The sequence below is a fragment of the Anomaloglossus baeobatrachus genome, chromosome 4 (genome assembly GCF_048569485.1).
Source record: "Anomaloglossus baeobatrachus isolate aAnoBae1 chromosome 4, aAnoBae1.hap1, whole genome shotgun sequence".
Taxonomy (NCBI): Eukaryota; Metazoa; Chordata; class Amphibia; order Anura; family Aromobatidae; genus Anomaloglossus; species Anomaloglossus baeobatrachus.
This window is the reverse complement of record NC_134356.1, coordinates 565,140,320-565,159,332: the sequence shown is the minus strand read 5'-3', so window position 1 is coordinate 565,159,332 and position 19,013 is coordinate 565,140,320. Positions and strand designations below refer to the sequence as shown.

The 19,013-nt window shown below is 45.7% G+C and overlaps 1 protein-coding gene across 1 annotated transcript in view; it reads left to right on the top strand.

Annotated features, from left to right (window-relative positions):
• Positions 1-19,013, top strand: part of CILP (cartilage intermediate layer protein) — an 81,871-nt gene that overhangs the window by 40,788 nt on the left and 22,070 nt on the right. The window contains exons 3-4 of the mRNA XM_075342854.1: positions 1,992-2,087; positions 4,289-4,558. Coding sequence (XP_075198969.1) covers positions 1,992-2,087; positions 4,289-4,558 — 366 coding nt within the window. The remainder of the gene's footprint in view (positions 1-1,991; positions 2,088-4,288; positions 4,559-19,013) is intronic.

Here is a 19,013-nt window from a genome sequence, read left to right as displayed (position 1 = left end):
ACCACTACATTAGTTTCTATACTGTGATAGGTTGGATTATTTTAATGGAAATTCTAGCGGAAATAAATATAATGTAATTTAGAGACCTACTTTCATGGTAATGTTGGCTAAAAATGACAGCACCAAAACCTGAGCCCGCTCTACTGGACTGATGTCAGGAAGCTTTATGTTAGAAAATATGCTCGGGCACACATACATGACAAAAAGAAGGAAAAGAGATTGTTGTTATTGAAAGTTTTATGTTGTCTCAGGGAAATTGACCAACAATGCGTCATTATTGGCCCATTCTTTGTCAGTCTTATTTCATTTTGAGGCAGGTTTACAGGGTACTTTACACACTGCGATATCGTTAGTGAATTATCATCGGGGTCATGGTGTTTGTGACGCACATCCGGCGTCATTAACGATATTGCAGTGTGTGACAAGTACGAGCGACCTTAAACGATCACAAAAGCGGTCAAAATCGTTTGCCGCGGGGAGGTCGTCCTGAAACCAAAAATCGTTCTCTGCTTATTAGCGATGTTGTTCCTCATTCCTGCGGCACCACACATCGCTGAGTGTGACACCGCAGGAGCGCCGAACAACTCCTTACCTGCTGCACCGGCAATGCGGAAGGAAGGAGGTGGGCGGGATGCTACGTCCCGCTCATCTCCACCCCTCCGCTTGTATTGGACGCCTGCCGTGTGACATCGCTATGATGCCAAACAAACCGCCTCCTTAGAAAGGAGGCGGTTCGCCGGCCAGAGCGACGTCGCAGGGCAGGTAAGTCCGTGTGATGGGGTTAAGCAAGGTTGTGCGCCACAGGCAGCGATTTACCCGTGTCGCACAACCGACGGGGGCGGGTACGCTTGCTTGCAATCTCGCTAGCGAGATCGCAGCGTGTAAAGTACCCTTTAGTCTACAATTGAGAATTACCAGTCAATTATATTCTAGACACACCAGCCAGTAAGATCACAGTCAGAAAAACGTCTGAGTAATCTCATTAATTCTACTAATACGCTAGAATTTAACCTCAGTAAGCGTTTTTGCACCAAACTTATCTACACATTGTATGCTACTTTAATCATTTTCTAAATTAACAAAAGTATGGTACTTTTTGGTTCGTGTTGTATATATAAGTTAGACAACTTCCTTAAGCCACTTTCCGTTTAAAATTACCTTAGCTAATAGGTTTCACACAGATGTAGTCGACCAACATTTGTAATAAATTTCACAGAATCTAGTGAAATCGAAAAGAGGCAGCTGAAGCCGCCCCAGTCCGGAGTCAAGGGAAATACAAAGATAGGATAACATCTTAACATGTTCCATCACTTTCCTGGAACTCTCGAGAGCTTCCTCTTCAGGATCTTGAAAAATCTGTTTTCTTTTATAAATAATCCTTCTTGAAATTAACAAATCCTTATTGGAAGTTAGAGCTGCCAGCAACATATGGACTTTATAACCATAATGTTGCCCTTGTAAACTGGAGAGTTAGGCTAGGTTCGCAGACTGCGTCTTTTTGATGCTGCGTTTTTGTGCGTTTTTGGCCGCTAAAAACGCACTAAAACGCACCTCCGTCAAAAAAACGCATCAAAAAACGCATGCGTTTATGCCGCGATTTGGTGTGTTTTTGGCTGCGTTTTGCTGCGTTTTTGATCTGTGCGTTTTGCTGCATTTTTCCAATGCATTGCATGGGAGGAAAACGCAGAAAAACGCAGGAAAGAACTGACATGTCCATTTTTTTTTTTACCCAAAAACGCAGGTAAAAAAAACAGATGTGTGCGGACAGCAAAAATGAAAACTCATAGACTTTGCTGGGGAAGCAAAGTCCTGCAGTTTTGAGGCCAAAAACGCACCCGAAAAACGTGCAAAAACGCCGCGAAAAACGCACTGTGCGCACATAGCCTAACAGAGAATCTTCTTAAATGCATGGCTAAGTTGTCACTTTATCTATAAATGTTGGAAGGTTTAACAAATTGACCGTACTCTTATAAACTTGTTCTGACTTGTAGGACCCCGGAAAAACGATGCTGTGCTAAATCATTCCACAAGGAGAATTCGCACGGGGAAAAAAATCAACACCGCTCCAATAAAAGTCAAACTCGATGGTAAATAACTTTCTTCTATAACCACCTATAGTATCACATTGAAAACAGAAATTGAGATAGGACAAAGATTCACAGTAGATAATTTGAGAAAAGATATATTTTTTATATGTAACATAAAGCTCTGTTCTGATTATGAGTGGATCTTTTTAAATTTGAATTTGGTGGTTTCACCAAATTTTCCCAAATGATTTGATTTACAACCAATCTCATAATTTAAAAAAAAACCTTAATTGTCTGAAAAATGTCTATAACACTTTCAGTTCTTCTTCGAGTTTATTGAAAGTTTTTTTTATGCTTCTTCAATGCAAATAAAGCCTTTGTAATATCCATGTGACTTCAATATAAATGGTTATATGGCCTACTTAACCACACCCAGAAGACTTTGCTGGCTACTTATATTATATAAATGGGCCATAAATTATTTATTTTGGGGGTAGAAGAATGGTTCGTAGTTGTTTATACAAAGGTGATGCAAATGAAGGCTTTTTGTATAAGCAGTCCAAAAAATATCCCTTTAGTTAAGGAGAAAAGATGTACTATTTTGAACATGAAGAAGTTATTGTTTCTCAACTAGAGGTAAACAATTATCGTTTATGGGGGTCCACAACTGGTTTGCTAATCACAAACTCATTAGGCAGTTACAAGGGCTTTTTATCAAGCTGTCCAAAAATTATTCCTGTTTTTCTGGAAAAAAAAACCATAGACTTGTTTTGAACAATAAAGAAGCTATTGTTTCTCACCTAGGAGTGAAAAGTCATCCTTTTTTGGGGACTGCAATTGGATTGCTAGTAGTGATACGTGAACCCAGACTCTAAAAGTCTGGATCCATGCGATTTCAAAAGCATCCAGATGCTAGACCCAGGCCCGGAGTTCTCAGAGAACTCCGGCTATTGATCCAGATCTGGCAACTTTGGAAAATTAAAACAAAAAAAAAAAAAGTAAAAGTAAAAATAAAAATAAAGCAAGCACGCTGTACTTACTGAGTCTCCGTCACACCTGTAACTGCTTTCAGGCCGCTCATCCTTCTTTCGTGGCAGCTCATTCACCTTCATGCATATTCACTGCTTCCCCCACCCACCGAGAGTCCTGGTGTTTGATTGGTTGCAGTCAGAAAGCGTCCCCAGCCCGTGTTATGACGTGTCTGACTGCTTGCAATCAGAGACGCTGTCAGAAAGATATGCCCCTAGCCGTGTGCATATCTTGGCTGTGTATCAAAATAAGAGGAACCGCATGAATAATCTTTAAAAACTGACGTGCTATCCCCCTCCCCCAATTTTGATACCCAGCCATGATAAAGCCCGCCAGCTGTAGCTGGTATTCTAAGGCTGGGGATACCATGCTTATTTGGCCCCTCCAGCCTAAAAACAGCAGCCTGCAGGTGCACCAGGAATGTTGCATCCATTAGATGTGACAATCCCAGAACTTTTCCCTTCTCTTTCCAATTGCCCTGCTGCGGTGGTAATTGGGGTAGTGAGGGGTCAATAACAGCTCAAACCTGCCACTAAGCCCTAGATTAGTAATGGGAGGCATCTGAGACCTCTCCTTTACTAATCTGTAAGTGAAAAGAAATAAACACATACACCAAAAAAATCCTTTATTTGAAATAAAATACCAAAAAACCCCTCTTTCACCCTGTTATAAACCCCCGAAACACCCAGTTCTGACGTAATCCTCATGAAATCCCACAAGTATTCCAGCTCTGCTACATCTGAAGTCCCAGTGTGTGGCCATAGAACATGACTGTGATATCCAGCCTCCCTTGATTACCAGGGCTAGACCTTGTGATCTGATAGTAGCAGGGAATTATGAGGAATCCCATGCTGCTGCCCGCCCCTAATACCATTAGCACATTGAGTCTTCATCAATGTGTTGTAAAATGTCAGTAGGCATTTTTTTTTTTGCAGATACTCAGAAATCAAATCGCAGATTGTTCAAACTGGCGTGGAACCCCAAATTTAATTGAATTTGACCTGAACACAATCCTCAGTGGATTGATGAACTCATCTCTACTCTATACTCTGTTCCCACCTTTTCCCTTTCTTGTAACATTTCCACTACACTGCTTTATTTTATCCAAAATATGGATGTCATAGTTGAAGGCCTCTCACTTGGATATAGTTTTAATTTGCTAGTTTATAGTGATAGTTTAATTACCTTTGTCATATGTGAGATACTAATTCCTTTGTTCTGTTACTGCTTAGAATTTCAGCAATGGACAACATGGTTCAACATTGATCATCCAGGTGGCAATGGAGATTATGAGCGTCTGGATGCCATTAGGTTCTACTATCCTAATAGAGTTTGCCAAAAACCTCGACGTATGGAAGCACGGACAACAGAGTGGATCCCAGCAGGAAGGACTGGAGAAGTGGTACATTACAGCCTGACTAAGGGATTCTGGTGTATCAATACAGAGCAAGAGGAGGGCAAAAACTGTTCTAATTATTCAGTACGCTTCTTGTGTCCTGTTGGTGAGTTCAACATTTCAATATTTTTTTTGTCATTTACAAAACAATAGTATTATCACGATTTCAGGATTCATTGAGATCATCGAAAATATGTAATAATGGAGCATAAAACATTTTGTGGGCTGGTATTTTACAAGTTTCTATTGCCTTAAAAATGTAGTGTTTACAACTTCATATTATATTTCCACTGAAGTTCAAAAACATAGATAACTTATACAGTATATAAAAGCACTGAAACCAGTGCTTTCAATTGTAAGGTGTTGCTATCACAAATTTTCCCTTCCTGTTATCACACCATGACTAGAGAGTGATTGGAAGTTGGCCCTCAGACTAGGTATACCCTGAGCTGACCCTTAACCCAGAGGTACACTTTATGGTAGTGAGGTCTGAGCCACCAACATTTCCCTGTCTCCTGTTCAGGCCCTGGTGTAACTCCCTCCACACCCACCATCTAAGGGACAGACCGAAACAGTAGACACAACCCCACAATGGACACACAAAATGAGGGGTGCAATCCAACTAAAGCATACCACTACTAAACACACAAAGGTAGACACAAACAGTACTAAGAAGGAACATAAAGAAAGGGAAAAAGTTAGAAATGAAGTGGTAACTATCACACAATCTACAAAAGACAGCAGGGGATATTTATCCGAATTGGGAGTGGTTATCAGCAGAAACACCTGGCAGACGCAAAGAGCTTGCTGCTAGCGGGGAAAACTGACATTAACGCCGAGCATAACAAAAGGAAAAAACACATTTAATGTGTAGAGACTCAGATTGTAATATGACACTCAGGGCCTGAGCCTGTGAAAGACAGACGACCGTGACACCTGTGCTGCTGCACAGTTATCCAAATTGGGTCAATTTAGAGATGCAGATTTAAGATTCCTGGAGAACAAAACTTCTGGATGACGACCCCCAAGGCAACACACTCATTGTATCCTTGATGCAGGTTTTCTCGCTGTTCTTTCGCAGTGTGCGTGCAAGATTTTTGCGGCATTTCTGCTGCATCCTGCATTATGTTTTAATTGCAGATTTTGTAGCAAATTTTTTTGAGAATTTCACCCTATGGTTGCAAGAGTGAAAACTGCAATGAATTTGCACAAAATACTGACATGCAGCAGATAGTAAAATCCCAACAGCAAAAGATTTATGTACAGAATTTTTTTTGAATATGTAGATGAGATTTTTAAAAAGAGTAACCAACACCAATCTGGAACTGCCATTTTATTTAATAAAAGAATGGGCAGCCCCATATTGGTTACTTTATTAAATATTAGTCAGCGTCAAAAATGCTCCTTAGTGCTTCTAATGTCCCTTAAAAGGACCTGAATTTCTACCAAAGTTGGGCCTAACGGCTGCTTTACACCCAGCGACATCGCTAGCGATGTCACTGGTGAAAGCACCCGCCCCCATCGGTTGTGCGTCACGGGCAAATCGCTGCCCGTGGCGCACAACATCACTAACACCCTTCACACGTACTTACCTTCCTAGCGATGTTGCTGTGGCCGGCGAACCGCCTCTTTGCTAAGGGGGCGGTTCGTGCAGCGTCACTAAGCGGCCGCCCAATAGAAGCGGAGCGGCGGAGATGAGCGTCCGGAACATCCCGCCCACCTCCTTCCTTCCTCACTTCCGGCGGCCGCAGGTACGATGTTGTTCCTCGTTCCTGCGGTGTCACACATAGCAATGTGTGCTGCCGCAGGAATGATGAACAACCTGCGTCCTGCAACAGCAACAATATTTGGGATTAGAACAACGTGTCAACGATCAACGATTAGGTGAGTAATTTTGATCGTTAATGGTCATTCCTGCGTTTCACATGCAACGACGTCGCTAACGAGGCCGGATGTGCGTCATAAATTCCGTGACCCCAACGACATCTCGTTAGCGATGTCGTTGTGTGTAAAGTGGCCTTAAAACTTCCAGGTTGTGAGATCACACCAGGATCCCACCACCCTCCGCGACCCCTCTCACTGTGATAGAGATCATGCTCTTTGCATTAACTCAGCGCTGATATGTACTTTACTAAGCCAATACTGAACAGTAGCGTCATTACTGCAGATAGTGTTAGGGAGCAAATTAGTAAAGTACATATTAGTGCTTGGTTAGTGCAAGGAGCATAATCTCAAGAGGTAGTGCAAGAGCAGCCATGGTGGGTGGTGGGATCTCCCTCTGCATGCTGATATCCCACAACCAGGATGTTTGGGCTTGACTTTAGTAAAAAGACAGACCCTTTGAGGAGTATTAGAAGCACTTATTAGAGCTTTTGAAACATATGTGTGATGCCCCTGGACTATCAGGTCGTTACAGGGTACTGCACTCTCTTTCTCTTTAGTGCAGTATTCAAATCCCTCATGGTTCTGGGTCCCCATCTTGCGGTGCTGCCCCCAACAGCAAATCAAATCCTAGATACACCCTGCACCACACCCACCAGACACACCAGTGGGCGGCTTGAGCAGAATAGGGTCGCCCACCTAGGGGTCAGGAAGGGGAGGTGAGGAGTGTCAGAGAGGAGAGTGGAAAGGAGAGTGAAATAGAGTTGTGAAGTGGAGGAGGCAGGGAGCGGTGACTCCCAAGAGTTGCTGTCTAGGTTGCAGACGGTGGTTTGGACCTAGATGAGTCAGACCCCGGTCGCAGGGGATTGAGGCAAGGTGCCTGGACCTGTCAAAGAGGATGGTCAGCAGCCTGGTCCTATCACCGGTCCGGGACCGAAGGTATGGCGGGGTACACGGACCCTAGGTCAGGGAGAAGCTTCAGGCAACCCAGCAATTAACCTGAGGAGAACGGAGCCTTCTTGGACTGTTCCCACTAGCTCCAAAATTGGGGCACTAGCACAACGAGGGGGATAGGGCCTTCCATACCAACAACCCACTAAAATCCCAAGCGTGAGTCCTGAGAGCAGGCTCCCACACTTAGCCATAGTGTGGAGCAGGGCCTGGCAAGTTCCAGACTACCAGGCCACTACTGTGAATTTAAACTTTGTGCCAGGAGGCAAGTCACGGATCATCAGGCAGCACTGTAGGGGACGGGACCCAGATGAGCTCCCCTTTGAACGGCAGCGGAACCAAGAGACTTGGTTTACCCGGTTGTCAGTGTCTGCTTACTGGCTCAGTGAGTACATGAGTGATCTCCCCGTCACGGCACCCAGTATCATCATCCAGAGTCCCGGGACATACGCCTACCCATGGAGGGTAACGACACCTTGCTGCCTGATTCCATCACCCCGGGTACTCCCAACGGAAGCGGCGGTACTCCCAGATACCGCACACCATGGGTGGCGTCACGAACTATAACTCCCCTGTAAATATCCCCCTTTTACTTTAGTGAGTGGCCCCTAAGCCCCCGGGTTCGGAGACCCTCGAGCCACAAACGCACACTACCCCCGGATCCGAGTGGTTCGATCCGCTGCTGGGGGCGGCACATATGCATATTTATAAAAAATCACCGGGTTAGGGTTGTCAACACTTTTATTAAATAAAGGATAGCCTGGGGATGTGGCCTGAAGGTGAAGCTGAATGAATGGCCACATCTTTCTGAGCTCCTGCTCCGCACAGCCTGAAAAAGTAATTTTAACACAATTCCAGAAGACCCAGGAGTAATGAAATTTTACTGAACTTTCTATCAGCCGTCTAAACCAAATTGAGACTTATTTGATTTCTTTTGGATTAAATGTTTTCTCTGGCTGGTCTCCCTGAGATCAGTGATTGTTTTGTCTTGCTGGTCTACTAGGCATTGCTCCCACCTAGCCAGAATCCTACTCCACACTGATGAGGGCCAACACCCCAAAATATCTGGCTATTTTCCGTGTCAAGACTCCTAACAGAGGCTCCATGGACCTTTTTGATTTTCATACTTCCCAGGGGGCAATGCACCTAGGATTTCACTGTGTTGAGCGCCTTCGCTGGTTGCCGGCAGTGTTTTCTGTGGCTGGTCTCCCCGAGATCAGGGATTGTTTTGTCTTGCTGGTCTACTAGGCATTGTTCCCACGTAGCTAGAATCCTACTCCACACTGATGAGGGGTAATACACAGAAATAGCTGTCTGTGGATGGATACCTGGCCTTGGTATTTCTCTGGTCATATCTTTAAACTCGTCAAGAGCTGGATATTGACTAGAAGGGACACTTAATATGGTGGTTATGGTGGTCTCCTAACAAGAGACAATCCTTAGCTAGGTCCTTCCCGGAGGGATATCTGACTATTTTCTGTGTCGAGACTCCTAACAGAGGCTCCATGGACCTTTTTGATTTGCATACTTCCCAGGGGGCAATGCACCTAGGATTTCACTGTGATGAGCGCCTTCGCTGGCTGCTGGCAGTGTTTTCTGTGGCTGGTCTCCCTGAGATCAGTGATTGTTTTGTCTTGCTGGTTTAAATAAATGCCTCAGACTAAGAAGAAAACAAAAGGAGAAAGTGCTGAGTCATGAAATTTGTCTCCATCTAAAGAATGAAGAATAGCAAAGGCTCTTCGTCTATCAAGGTTATGTCTCCTGCAAGAGAATGGCTATGCTGAAAGAAGCTGACCCTTGCAGTGAAAAAGGAAATGGAGCCTAATTTGTCAGAAAAAAAGAAACTCCTGTCAAGAAAAAAGAGCCTGTGTTCCTTGGAAATCCTGATGATATCACCATCTCGACCAAGATTCCCCTTCCCCTTCGCAGAACCAACCGATATGCTGCCGGCACGGACACCGAGCCCTGTGCTTCAGCGTGCACGGTAAGCTCAGATGCTAATTGAGACAAGGAGTGCCTACCCTGCCATAAAGAGTCCCTGCTTCAGGGAGATTCTGGAGTCACCATCACACAACACAGAGCGTTGCCCGCACTGCAGGAAGATAAAGTAGTGGTAGATGTCGGCACTTGTGCAAAGGTGAATGCTAGTACTCAAGCAAGCTACCACATAGATTAAAAAAATAAATTTTTCACCATGGATCATCCTAAAGTTTTTCTATCAGCTGAAGAATCGGAGGAAGACATATTAAACACAGCTATGTCTATTGGCAGGCAGACAGTCAGAAAGTTGCCCTGATGATTCTCCCAATATAGGCCCGATAAATAGTGCCCTAGTAGGGCTATGGTAATTGCCCTATATACTCTAAAGGGGGCATTACAAGCTGCGATATCGTTAGTGAATTATCGTCGGGGTCACAGTGTTTGTGACGCACATCCGGCTTCATTAATGAGATCGCAGTGTGTGATACCTACGAGCGACCTTAAACGATCGCAAAATAGGTCAAAATCGTTTGCCGTGGAGAGATCGTTCTGAAACCAAAAATCATTGTCTGCTTATTAGCGATGTTGTTCCTCGTTCCTGCAGCACCACACATCGCTGTGTGTGACACCGCAGGAGCGACGAACATCTCCTTACCTGCGTCCCACCGGCAATGCGTAAGGAAGGAGGTGGGCGGGATGTTACTTCCCGCTCATCTCCACCCCACCGCTTTTATTGGACGCCTACCGTGTGACGTCGCTGTGGCGCCGCACGAACTGCCCCCTTAGAAAGGAGGCGGTTCGCCGGCCAGAGCGACGTCGCAGGGCAGGTAAGTCCATGTGATGGGGACTAACGAGGTTATGCGCCACGGGCAGCGATTTGCCCGTGTCGCACAACCGACAGGGGCGGGTACGATCACTTGTGATCTCGCTAGCGAGATCGCAGCGTGCAAAGTACCCTTTAGTCTACAATTGAGAATTACCAGTCAATTATATTCTAGACACACCAGCCAGTAAGATCACAGTCAGAAAAACGTCTGAGTAATCTCATTAATTCTACTAATACGCTAGAATTTAACCTCAGTAAGCGTTTTCATAATCCATGACTAGCATTAGAAGAGGTTAAAACGAAAATAATAAAAACAAAAGAAAAAATTTGGTAATGTAACCACCAAACAAAACGTCTTAAGAAAAGGGCACAACTCTCTGAAAGAAGAGGTCAAGTTGCTGGAAGCAAAAATCAATAAACTTGAGGACGGAAATAGGAGTCATAAATAATCTAAAGTTTAGAGGAATCCCCGAAGATATTACTCCAAATAACCTGTCCCCATACATACAACTACAATATGTGCACGGGTTGCAAACGCACCTGGGCCCTGGAGCTTAGGTGTCCAAAAAGTCTCTTTTACCGATATAAAAATACCAATGCTATTAAAGATTTGCAAAAATTGGGGGCCCAGGTAGAGCTTTTGCATTGGGTCCATGAGTTTCAAGTCACACCACTGCCTACAGGGGTTATTTATCCTCCTTATTTTGACTCAATATACATTTCATATATCTTGGAATAAGGTATTTTTAATTATCTCAATAAAATATTTTTTTTGTTTTATCTTCGTTGGCATTTCTTTCAGTCACTCCAGCCACGTATGTTGTTGTCTTGCTATTCTTAGGAGTATTCCATCATATATGATAATAGGGGCACCTATCTCTATTGAGAAGGTTCCTGACCTAGACAGTCTATTTGTGCTTTATGAATCTGGTGTTGATAACAATATAGATAGAGCACACAGATGGCAAAAAACAAACTTTTTGCCAAAGGAATCCGCCAATGGTGTAATAGTAAGAAAGCACTTTTTCCATCTAAAGGAACAGTTATTGAGACTTCTGAGGAAAAATAATACTTGCCTGCTCCCTACGAAGATTTCAACGTTTTTCCTGATTTTTCGGGGTAAACCCTTAAAACAAGGAAAGGTTTCGCTGAAACAATTGCATTGATAGAAAACAAAGTTATTAATCTTCTATCATAGGAAATCAACCACAATACAGGATCCAGAGGAAGGGAAGTAATTCCTCAAACATATTAACATTCCAGTAAAAGACATCACCACCACTGGAAGAACAAGATATGTAATATCCTAGATTTATTCTATTGTAGGACCTAGTGAAGATAATTATATATACGCATATTATTAGAAGCAGCCGGCACACAGAATGTTTTATCAGATTAAATAAATTGTAATGTGTATTTTGTAAATGGCCATGAGGTGGCAATGTGGGTTAGTGACGGCTGTCCTGGCACCTAGGTAGGTAGGAAAAGGATTAAGTAAAAGGAGGAGTATAGGGTACAAATAGGACAGGATGTAGAAGGAGGGTAGGAGAGTCCCCAGTAGGAGAAAGAGAGAACAAGACAACTGATTTGATTAACAATCCTAAGGGTCAACCCTTTGACACCGGATATGTGGGGTAGTGCTCTTGAGAGGGCTGTTGGAACTGTGTCCCCAGAAGAGGGGTTGAGTCTGGTCGGTCGGGGTGGCGCCTGTCTTGCCTAGATTGAAAACCCAACAAAATGGCCTGAAAAACCAAAGGTCAGTGGGCTCTTAAAAGGAGAAGAGTAGGTCCTGGCCAGAAGCACGGGTGGAGGAGTGCTCTCATAATAAACCCCTTCAATAGCATCAGCTAAATCCTTGTGGGTGGGACGGAGAGGCTAAAGGACTTTTTGAATTGGCTAGTGCAGTGTGATGTCAAACAGGGTAATGAGGGGCCTAGTAGTATCCGAAGGAGCTCAGGTGCCAGGAAAGCGGTTGGCCAGTAAATTAAATTATGAAACGAAGTCTGAAGGGAACCCAATTGGGTTAAGAAGTGGTGCCCATGTCATGCGAGAGAAAAGTTTCCCTGTAAAGAATCCAAGTAAAGCTCAGCTGTTGGAAGACAATATATCTGGGTCTGATTTATTGACTCAGTGCAAGCGAGGACTGTGGAGAAAGCATCCTTGCAGTGGAGTGGTGACCAGGAGGCAAGGGGTTACCAAGCGGCTGTGCTGCGACCTGGCGACCCCTGCACACACGACTACTACTGCCTGCCCCATCCACACCACAGTGTCACAGATCGCACCATCGGGTCATCTGAGATGTATCAGATGCCAAATGTTTCTCTATTTTTTATGCTTTTTTGCGTTAATGTTTTTATTCTTCAAACTAATCATATGAATGTCTTTTATTCTGTCAGTATCATCACTTTAATTTCACTAAACGGTTTTTTAATGGCAATTGTTTGAAACGCCTTATCAACGTTTTCTGGTATTCAAACATATCTCTCCTCTATATTATAAAAGGTTTATGTCCCTGAATATTAAGGAACTTAATAGCCCAATGAAGAGGCAATTTGTCAGGTTTCCGGGTTTTCCAGTCCTCTTTTGAAAAAGCTTGCCCTCGGTTAACATGGAGTTTTGTGTTCTGTTGCCCTACTTCCTGTCCAGCTGCTTAAAAGGCCGCCTCTAAGCTTAGTCCAGTGCCTGAGTATACTGCTTGCTGTGTGCTCCTGCTTTGCTGCTGCTGCTACTTGATTACCTTTGGATCCTCCTGGAAATCTACCGACCGACTCTGGACCATACCCGGTTTCTTCAAACTGTGCCCGGACTCCGTCTGCCGTCTTTTGTCAGCACGTCTGCCCGGTTTCTTCCGGTTCATAACCATTCTGGACTTTCATTCCGTACGGACACTTCTGGACTTTACCGCTTGCCCCTTGTGTCCCGGCTGCGGCGCATTTAGGCCTTCCGGGGTTGATTGCCGGACAGTCCCTGTATAGGGGTTCGCTCTGGTGGTCTCCCTGGGGGAGTCTGGTGCGTGGCCCCGGGAATCCCCTTCGCTCCGTTTCAGAAAGGTATTATTTTTGTGTTTGTTATACTGTGTATTTCCGTTGTGTATCTACCGTGGTTACATATCATAAAAACATCTTGTACCACAAACTCGTCTCTGGCTGTCATTGCCCTAACGCTATCGAAATCCTCAAAACATACAATAGTATTACATTATACTCAGGCCGCCATAAGAGGATTTCGCTGGGGCAATGACTGAGACACGAGTAGATCAGCTCTTTTCTATGATTAACTCCTTGCAGCAGGAGATGGAGGTGGTGCAGACTAAACTTAGAGATGTGGAGACACAGCTGGGCCATGATCACCAGGTACTGGGTCCGGCTATACAGGATTTGCAAGTCAGAGTGGAGGCTCAGGAAGCCGGCCCCACTACGTCCGTATCAGCTGCCGGTATGCCTAGGTTACCCCCATTCCGTTTCAATGGTGACCGTAGTCAGTTTCGTGGATTTGTGAACCAATGTATACTGTTTTTTGATGTACATGCTGATTATTACCGTTCTGACCGGTCCAAAGTGTTATGTATAATTATGTTATTAACCTCACGAGCACTGGCTTGGGCTAATCCTATGATAGAGAACCGGGACATCCGTTTAAATCACCTAGAGGACTTTCTGACCGCAATGGCGCAGATGTTTGATGATCCGAATCGCCGTGCTACCGCTGAATCGGCTCTCCTTTCCTTACGTCAGGGAAAGCGTTCTGTCGTTGAATACGCCACTGAATTTAAGAGGTTAGTGGTAGACACCGACTGGGGAAACAATGCATTATTGTCTGTTTTCAGAAAGGGTTTGTCCGGTACCATCAAAGACGAGTTAGCTCGTTCCGAATCTCCAGGGGAGTTTGAACAGTTTCTCCAGCACTGTGTGCGTATTGATACCCGCTTGACCGAACGTAGACAGGAAAAATGGGCAGCTGTAAACCGTGTAAACAACTTTGCCTTTCCTTCCAGAGAACCCGCTCTCAGGACGCCACGGGAGGCCGAGGACGTTCCTATGCAAGTGGACTCTCTGCAAAAGCGAGAGACCAATGAACGTCGCGAACACCGGCTCCGTGAGCGTTTGTGTTTCTATTGCGGTCAATCGGACCATTTCTTGATCGACTGCCCGAAACGTCCGAATCGCCCAAATAAGGTACTGGCAGCAATGGCAGAGTGTGACAACACGGACGCAGAGTCCGATATCTCTGAGGCAAGTGGACACCTGGATGCGGTATTTCCCTTGACTGTAATGTCAACCTCACCGAAGGACTCGGAAGGGAAATATACCCATTGCTCGCTCCCCATGCAGATCCGGTGGGAGGGACAGCTAATACCTACCTCTGCAATGATAGATTCTGGGGCAGGGGGAAATTTCATGGACTCCTCTTTTGCCAGGAAACACGGTATCCGGACTCAGCAAAGATCCTCACCGGTTACCATGGAGACGGTTGACGGATCTCCGTTAATCTCTGGACCAGTTGATCGGGAAACCGTACCGCTAGAATGCGTCATGAAGCCAGGTCAGCAGGAGACCCTTGTTTTCATGTTAATTTCTTCTCCTCATTTTCCGATTATTCTAGGTATTCCGTGGCTACGGTCTACAAATCCGGTCATCGATTGGGAAACTAAGGAAATATCCTTCCCACCGCAGAGTATTCCGACCATTAGTCCAACTGTTCCGGTTCCAGTAACACCGAATGCGGAGGGCACTGTACAGGTACCTGTTCTACCCCCGGTGTATAATGACTTTGCGGATATATGCGACAAAAGAAAAGCCGATCGGCTTCCCCCGCATAGACCGTATGATTGCCCCATAGACTTACTCCCAGGGGCGGAGATCCCGTTTGGTCATGTCTACCCGTTGGCGGCACCTGAGCTAGAAGCACTAAAAGAATACATTGATGAAAGTCTAGCTAAGGGATTCATTCGTCCGTCTACCTCACCAGCAGGGGCACCCATCTTTTTCGTGAAAAAGAAAGAGGGGACTCTGAGACCCTGTATTGACTACCGGGAACTGAATAAAATAACTATCCGGAACCGGTATCCGTTACCGTTGATTCCTGAGCTATTGGAGAGGGTCCAACAGGCAAAAATATTCACCAAATTGGATCTCCGTGGGGCATACAATCTACTCCGTATACGTCCCGGAGACGAGTGGAAGACCGCGTTCCGATGTCGGTATGGACATTTTGAGTACCTAGTGATGCCTTTTGGACTTTGTAACGCTCCCGCGACTTTCCAACATCTAGTTAACGATATTTTTAGGGATATCATGGACCAATTCATGGTGATTTATCTGGACGATATCCTAATCTTTTCTGATTCCCTACAGGAACACCAGGAACACGTCAAGACCGTACTTACCCGGCTGAGGGAAAACCACCTGTACATCAAACTGGAGAAATGCGAGTTCCACTGCTCATAAATACAATTCTTAGGTTATGTCATCTCTCCTCAGGGACTGAACATGGAGTCTGGCAAGATACAAGCAATTCTAGACTGGACGGAACCGGGGAACATCAAGGAGGTACAACGCTTTGTCGGTTTTGCCAACTTTTACCGACGTTTTATCCGTAATTTTTCAGAGATCGTTCGTCCCATCACTCTGTTAACCAAGAAAGGACAGAAGTTTGTGTGGTCCGCCCAGGCCCAGGAAGCTTTCCATCGTCTCAAGGTTTGTTTTACCTCAGCGCCTATATTGGTACATCCGAATCCCGCACTTCCCTTTATCGTGGAAGTCGACGCTTCCGACTACGCATTAGGGGCCATCCTTTCACAAAGGACTGGGGACAAAAGTCTCTTACATCCGTGTGCTTTCTTTTCCCGCCGGTTGTCCCCTGCAGAAAGGAACTATGACATTGCGGACAAGGAATTGTTAGCGATTATTTCCGCTTTCAAGGAATGGAGACATCACTTACAGGGAGCCGCGCAGCAAGTGATAGTACTCACAGATCATCGTAATCTGGAATTTCTTAAGTCTGCCAGGTGCCTGTCTCCACGGCAAGCCCGTTGGAGCCTATTCCTTAACCAGTTCAATTTTGTCGTTACATACCGTCCAGGTTCACGTAATGGGAAAGCCGATGCCTTGTCCCGAATCCACGCCGTGGACTCCGTGCCTGGAACCCCGTCTCAGACCGTGTTATCGGATGCCAATTTCGTTGGAGTAATCCAGGACCAGGACTTGTGGAAGGACATCAAGCTGGCCTATGATGGTGACGTATTTCTTGCTGCCCCCCCGAATGATGTAACTCTTGTTCTTCGGAATGGTGTGTGGTTGAGAGAGCGACGCATTTATGTCCCGGAGGCCGTAAGACTTCGGGTTCTCAAGTTGGTCCATGACTCCGTGTTGGCTGGTCATAGGGGGGTACAGAAGACGCAGGAATTTCTGAACCGTTTTTTCTGGTGGCCTACCTGTTTAAAGGACGTAAAGGACTATGTCCACTCATGTGTGGTTTGTGCCCGGTGCAAGGTCCCTCGTGTGGCTCCTACAGGACTCCTCCAACCGTTACCCGTGCCATCTCGCCCTTGGGGGTCTATCTCAATGGATTTTATTGTGGAGTTGCCCGTCTCAGATGGTCACAATACCATTTTAGTGGTGGTGGATCGGTTGACTAAAGCTGCTCACTTTATTCCGTGTGCCGGTCTTCCCTCAGCCGCAGAGACAGTGGATCTGGTTATCCAGAACGTATTCCGATTGCATGGGGTACCAGACGAGATCATCTCTGACCGGGGCGTGCAGTTCATGTCTAGGTTCTGGAAGGGGTTTTGTACGGCACTCCAGATTGATGTCTGTTTGTCTTCTGCATACCATCCTCAGACAAATGGGCAAACCGAACGGACCAATCAAACACTGGAACAATACCTTCGCTGTTATGTCAGCCATCTGCAGGACGATTGGTTGAAGATGCTTCCGTTGGCGGAGTTCTCGTATAACAACACTCAGAGCAGCTCCACTAAGGTAACGCCCTTCTTTGCTAACTTGGGTTACCATCCGACTATTTTGCCTAGGTCACCGGTTGCGGTCTCAGTGCCTGCGGTGGAGGACAGATTAACAGAGCTACGACAAAATCTGGAGGTTCTGAAGGACACTGTGGCTACAGCTCAGGAGCGTTACAAGAGGTCGGCAGACGCTCACCGGAGACCGGCACCCATGTATAAGGTAGGGGACTCTGTATGGTTGTCCACCAAGAACCTGAGATTGGGTGTTCCTTCGCAGAAACTGGGACAAAAATTCATCGGTCCGTTCAAGATCACCGGGATCGTGAGCCCTGTGGCCTGTCGGCTGCGGTTACCGCACCATCTAAAGGTACACCCGGTCTTTCATGTTTCTCTCCTCAAATCCGTCTCTCCCAATACGTTTCATGGTCGTGTCGTGCCTCCTCCTCCGCCTGTGATGGTCGACGGCGAGGAGCAGTTTGTGGTTGAGGACATTATTGACTCCCGGCTTCATCGTCGTCGGCTTCAGTATCTGGTACGTTGGCAGGGTTACGCCCCCGAGGACGATTCCTGGGAACCGGTGGGTAACATTCGAGCACCACGGAAGATCGCTCAGTTTCATCGACGGTACCCGGACAAGCCGGGCCCTGACCCGTCCTGAGGCCGTTTCTGGGGGGGGGGAGTCATGTCAGGTTTCCGGGTTTTCCAGTCCTCTTTTGAAAAAGCTTGCCCTCGGTTAACATGGAGTTTTGTGTTCTGTTGCCCTACTTCCTGTCCAGCTGCTTAAAAGGCCGCCTCTAAGCTTAGTCCAGTGCCTGAGTATACTGCTTGCTGTGTGCTCCTGCTTTGCTGCTGCTGCTACTTGATTACCTTTGGATCCTCCTGGAAATCTACCGACCGACTCTGGACCATACCCGGTTTCTTCAAACTGTGCCCGGACTCCGTCTGCCGTCTTTTGTCAGCACGTCTGCCCGGTTTCTTCCGGTTCATAACCATTCTGGACTTTCATTCCGTACGGACACTTCTGGACTTTACCGCTTGCCCCTTGTGTCCCGGCTGCGGCGCATTTAGGCCTTCCGGGGTTGATTGCCGGACAGTCCCTGTATAGGGGTTCGCTCTGGTGGTCTCCCTGGGGGAGTCCGGTGCGTGGCCCCGGGAATCCCCTTCGCTCCGTTTCAGAAAGGTATTATTTTTGTGTTTGTTATACTGTGTATTTCCGTTGTGTATCTACCGTGGTTACATATCATAAAAACATCTTGTACCACAAACTCGTCTCTGGCTGTCATTGCCCTAACGCTATCGAAATCCTCAAAACATACAATAGTATTACACAATTCATCTGGAAAGAGGCTAGGAATTCAAAATAAAGCAGCAAAGATCCAAACCCAAAATTCTGTCTACTAAGATGGCAAACAAATCACCCCAAAGACATCTCAAAGCTTTTGAATAATTTTAATCTTCCTTATATAGACAAACTCTCCAAACCAAGAAAATTAAACATTAATTAATGTCTTACTTCCTAAATTAATTAATGTTCATCTCTTAAAGGGAACCTGTAAGGTCAATAAAGCGTTCTGACCTACAAGCAGGAGCCTGTGTGAGCTATTAACCTCTTACTACCCATCCCTGTGTTGTTATATTGTGTAATATGAAAGTAATAAAATAACATTTTCTCACTCTCATATTCCCTATGTAAATAGCATAGGTCTCTAGCCCCATGGGCGTCTCTACATGCTTTCCATGGTATCACACCCCTGTGGGCGTGATACCATGGATTTACATCAGCGACGTGACTGTCACTACTTCAGAATCTCGCGCATGCTTACCATTCTCGCCGCCTCATCCTGGTGTTTGTGTGTCGGCTTCTGACGCGCACTGCACATGCTCAAAAGATGCCTGCGGTTCCAGTCAAGCGCAGTGCACGTCAGAAGCCGAAAAGCAAGCGCCAGGATGAAAAAACTACGA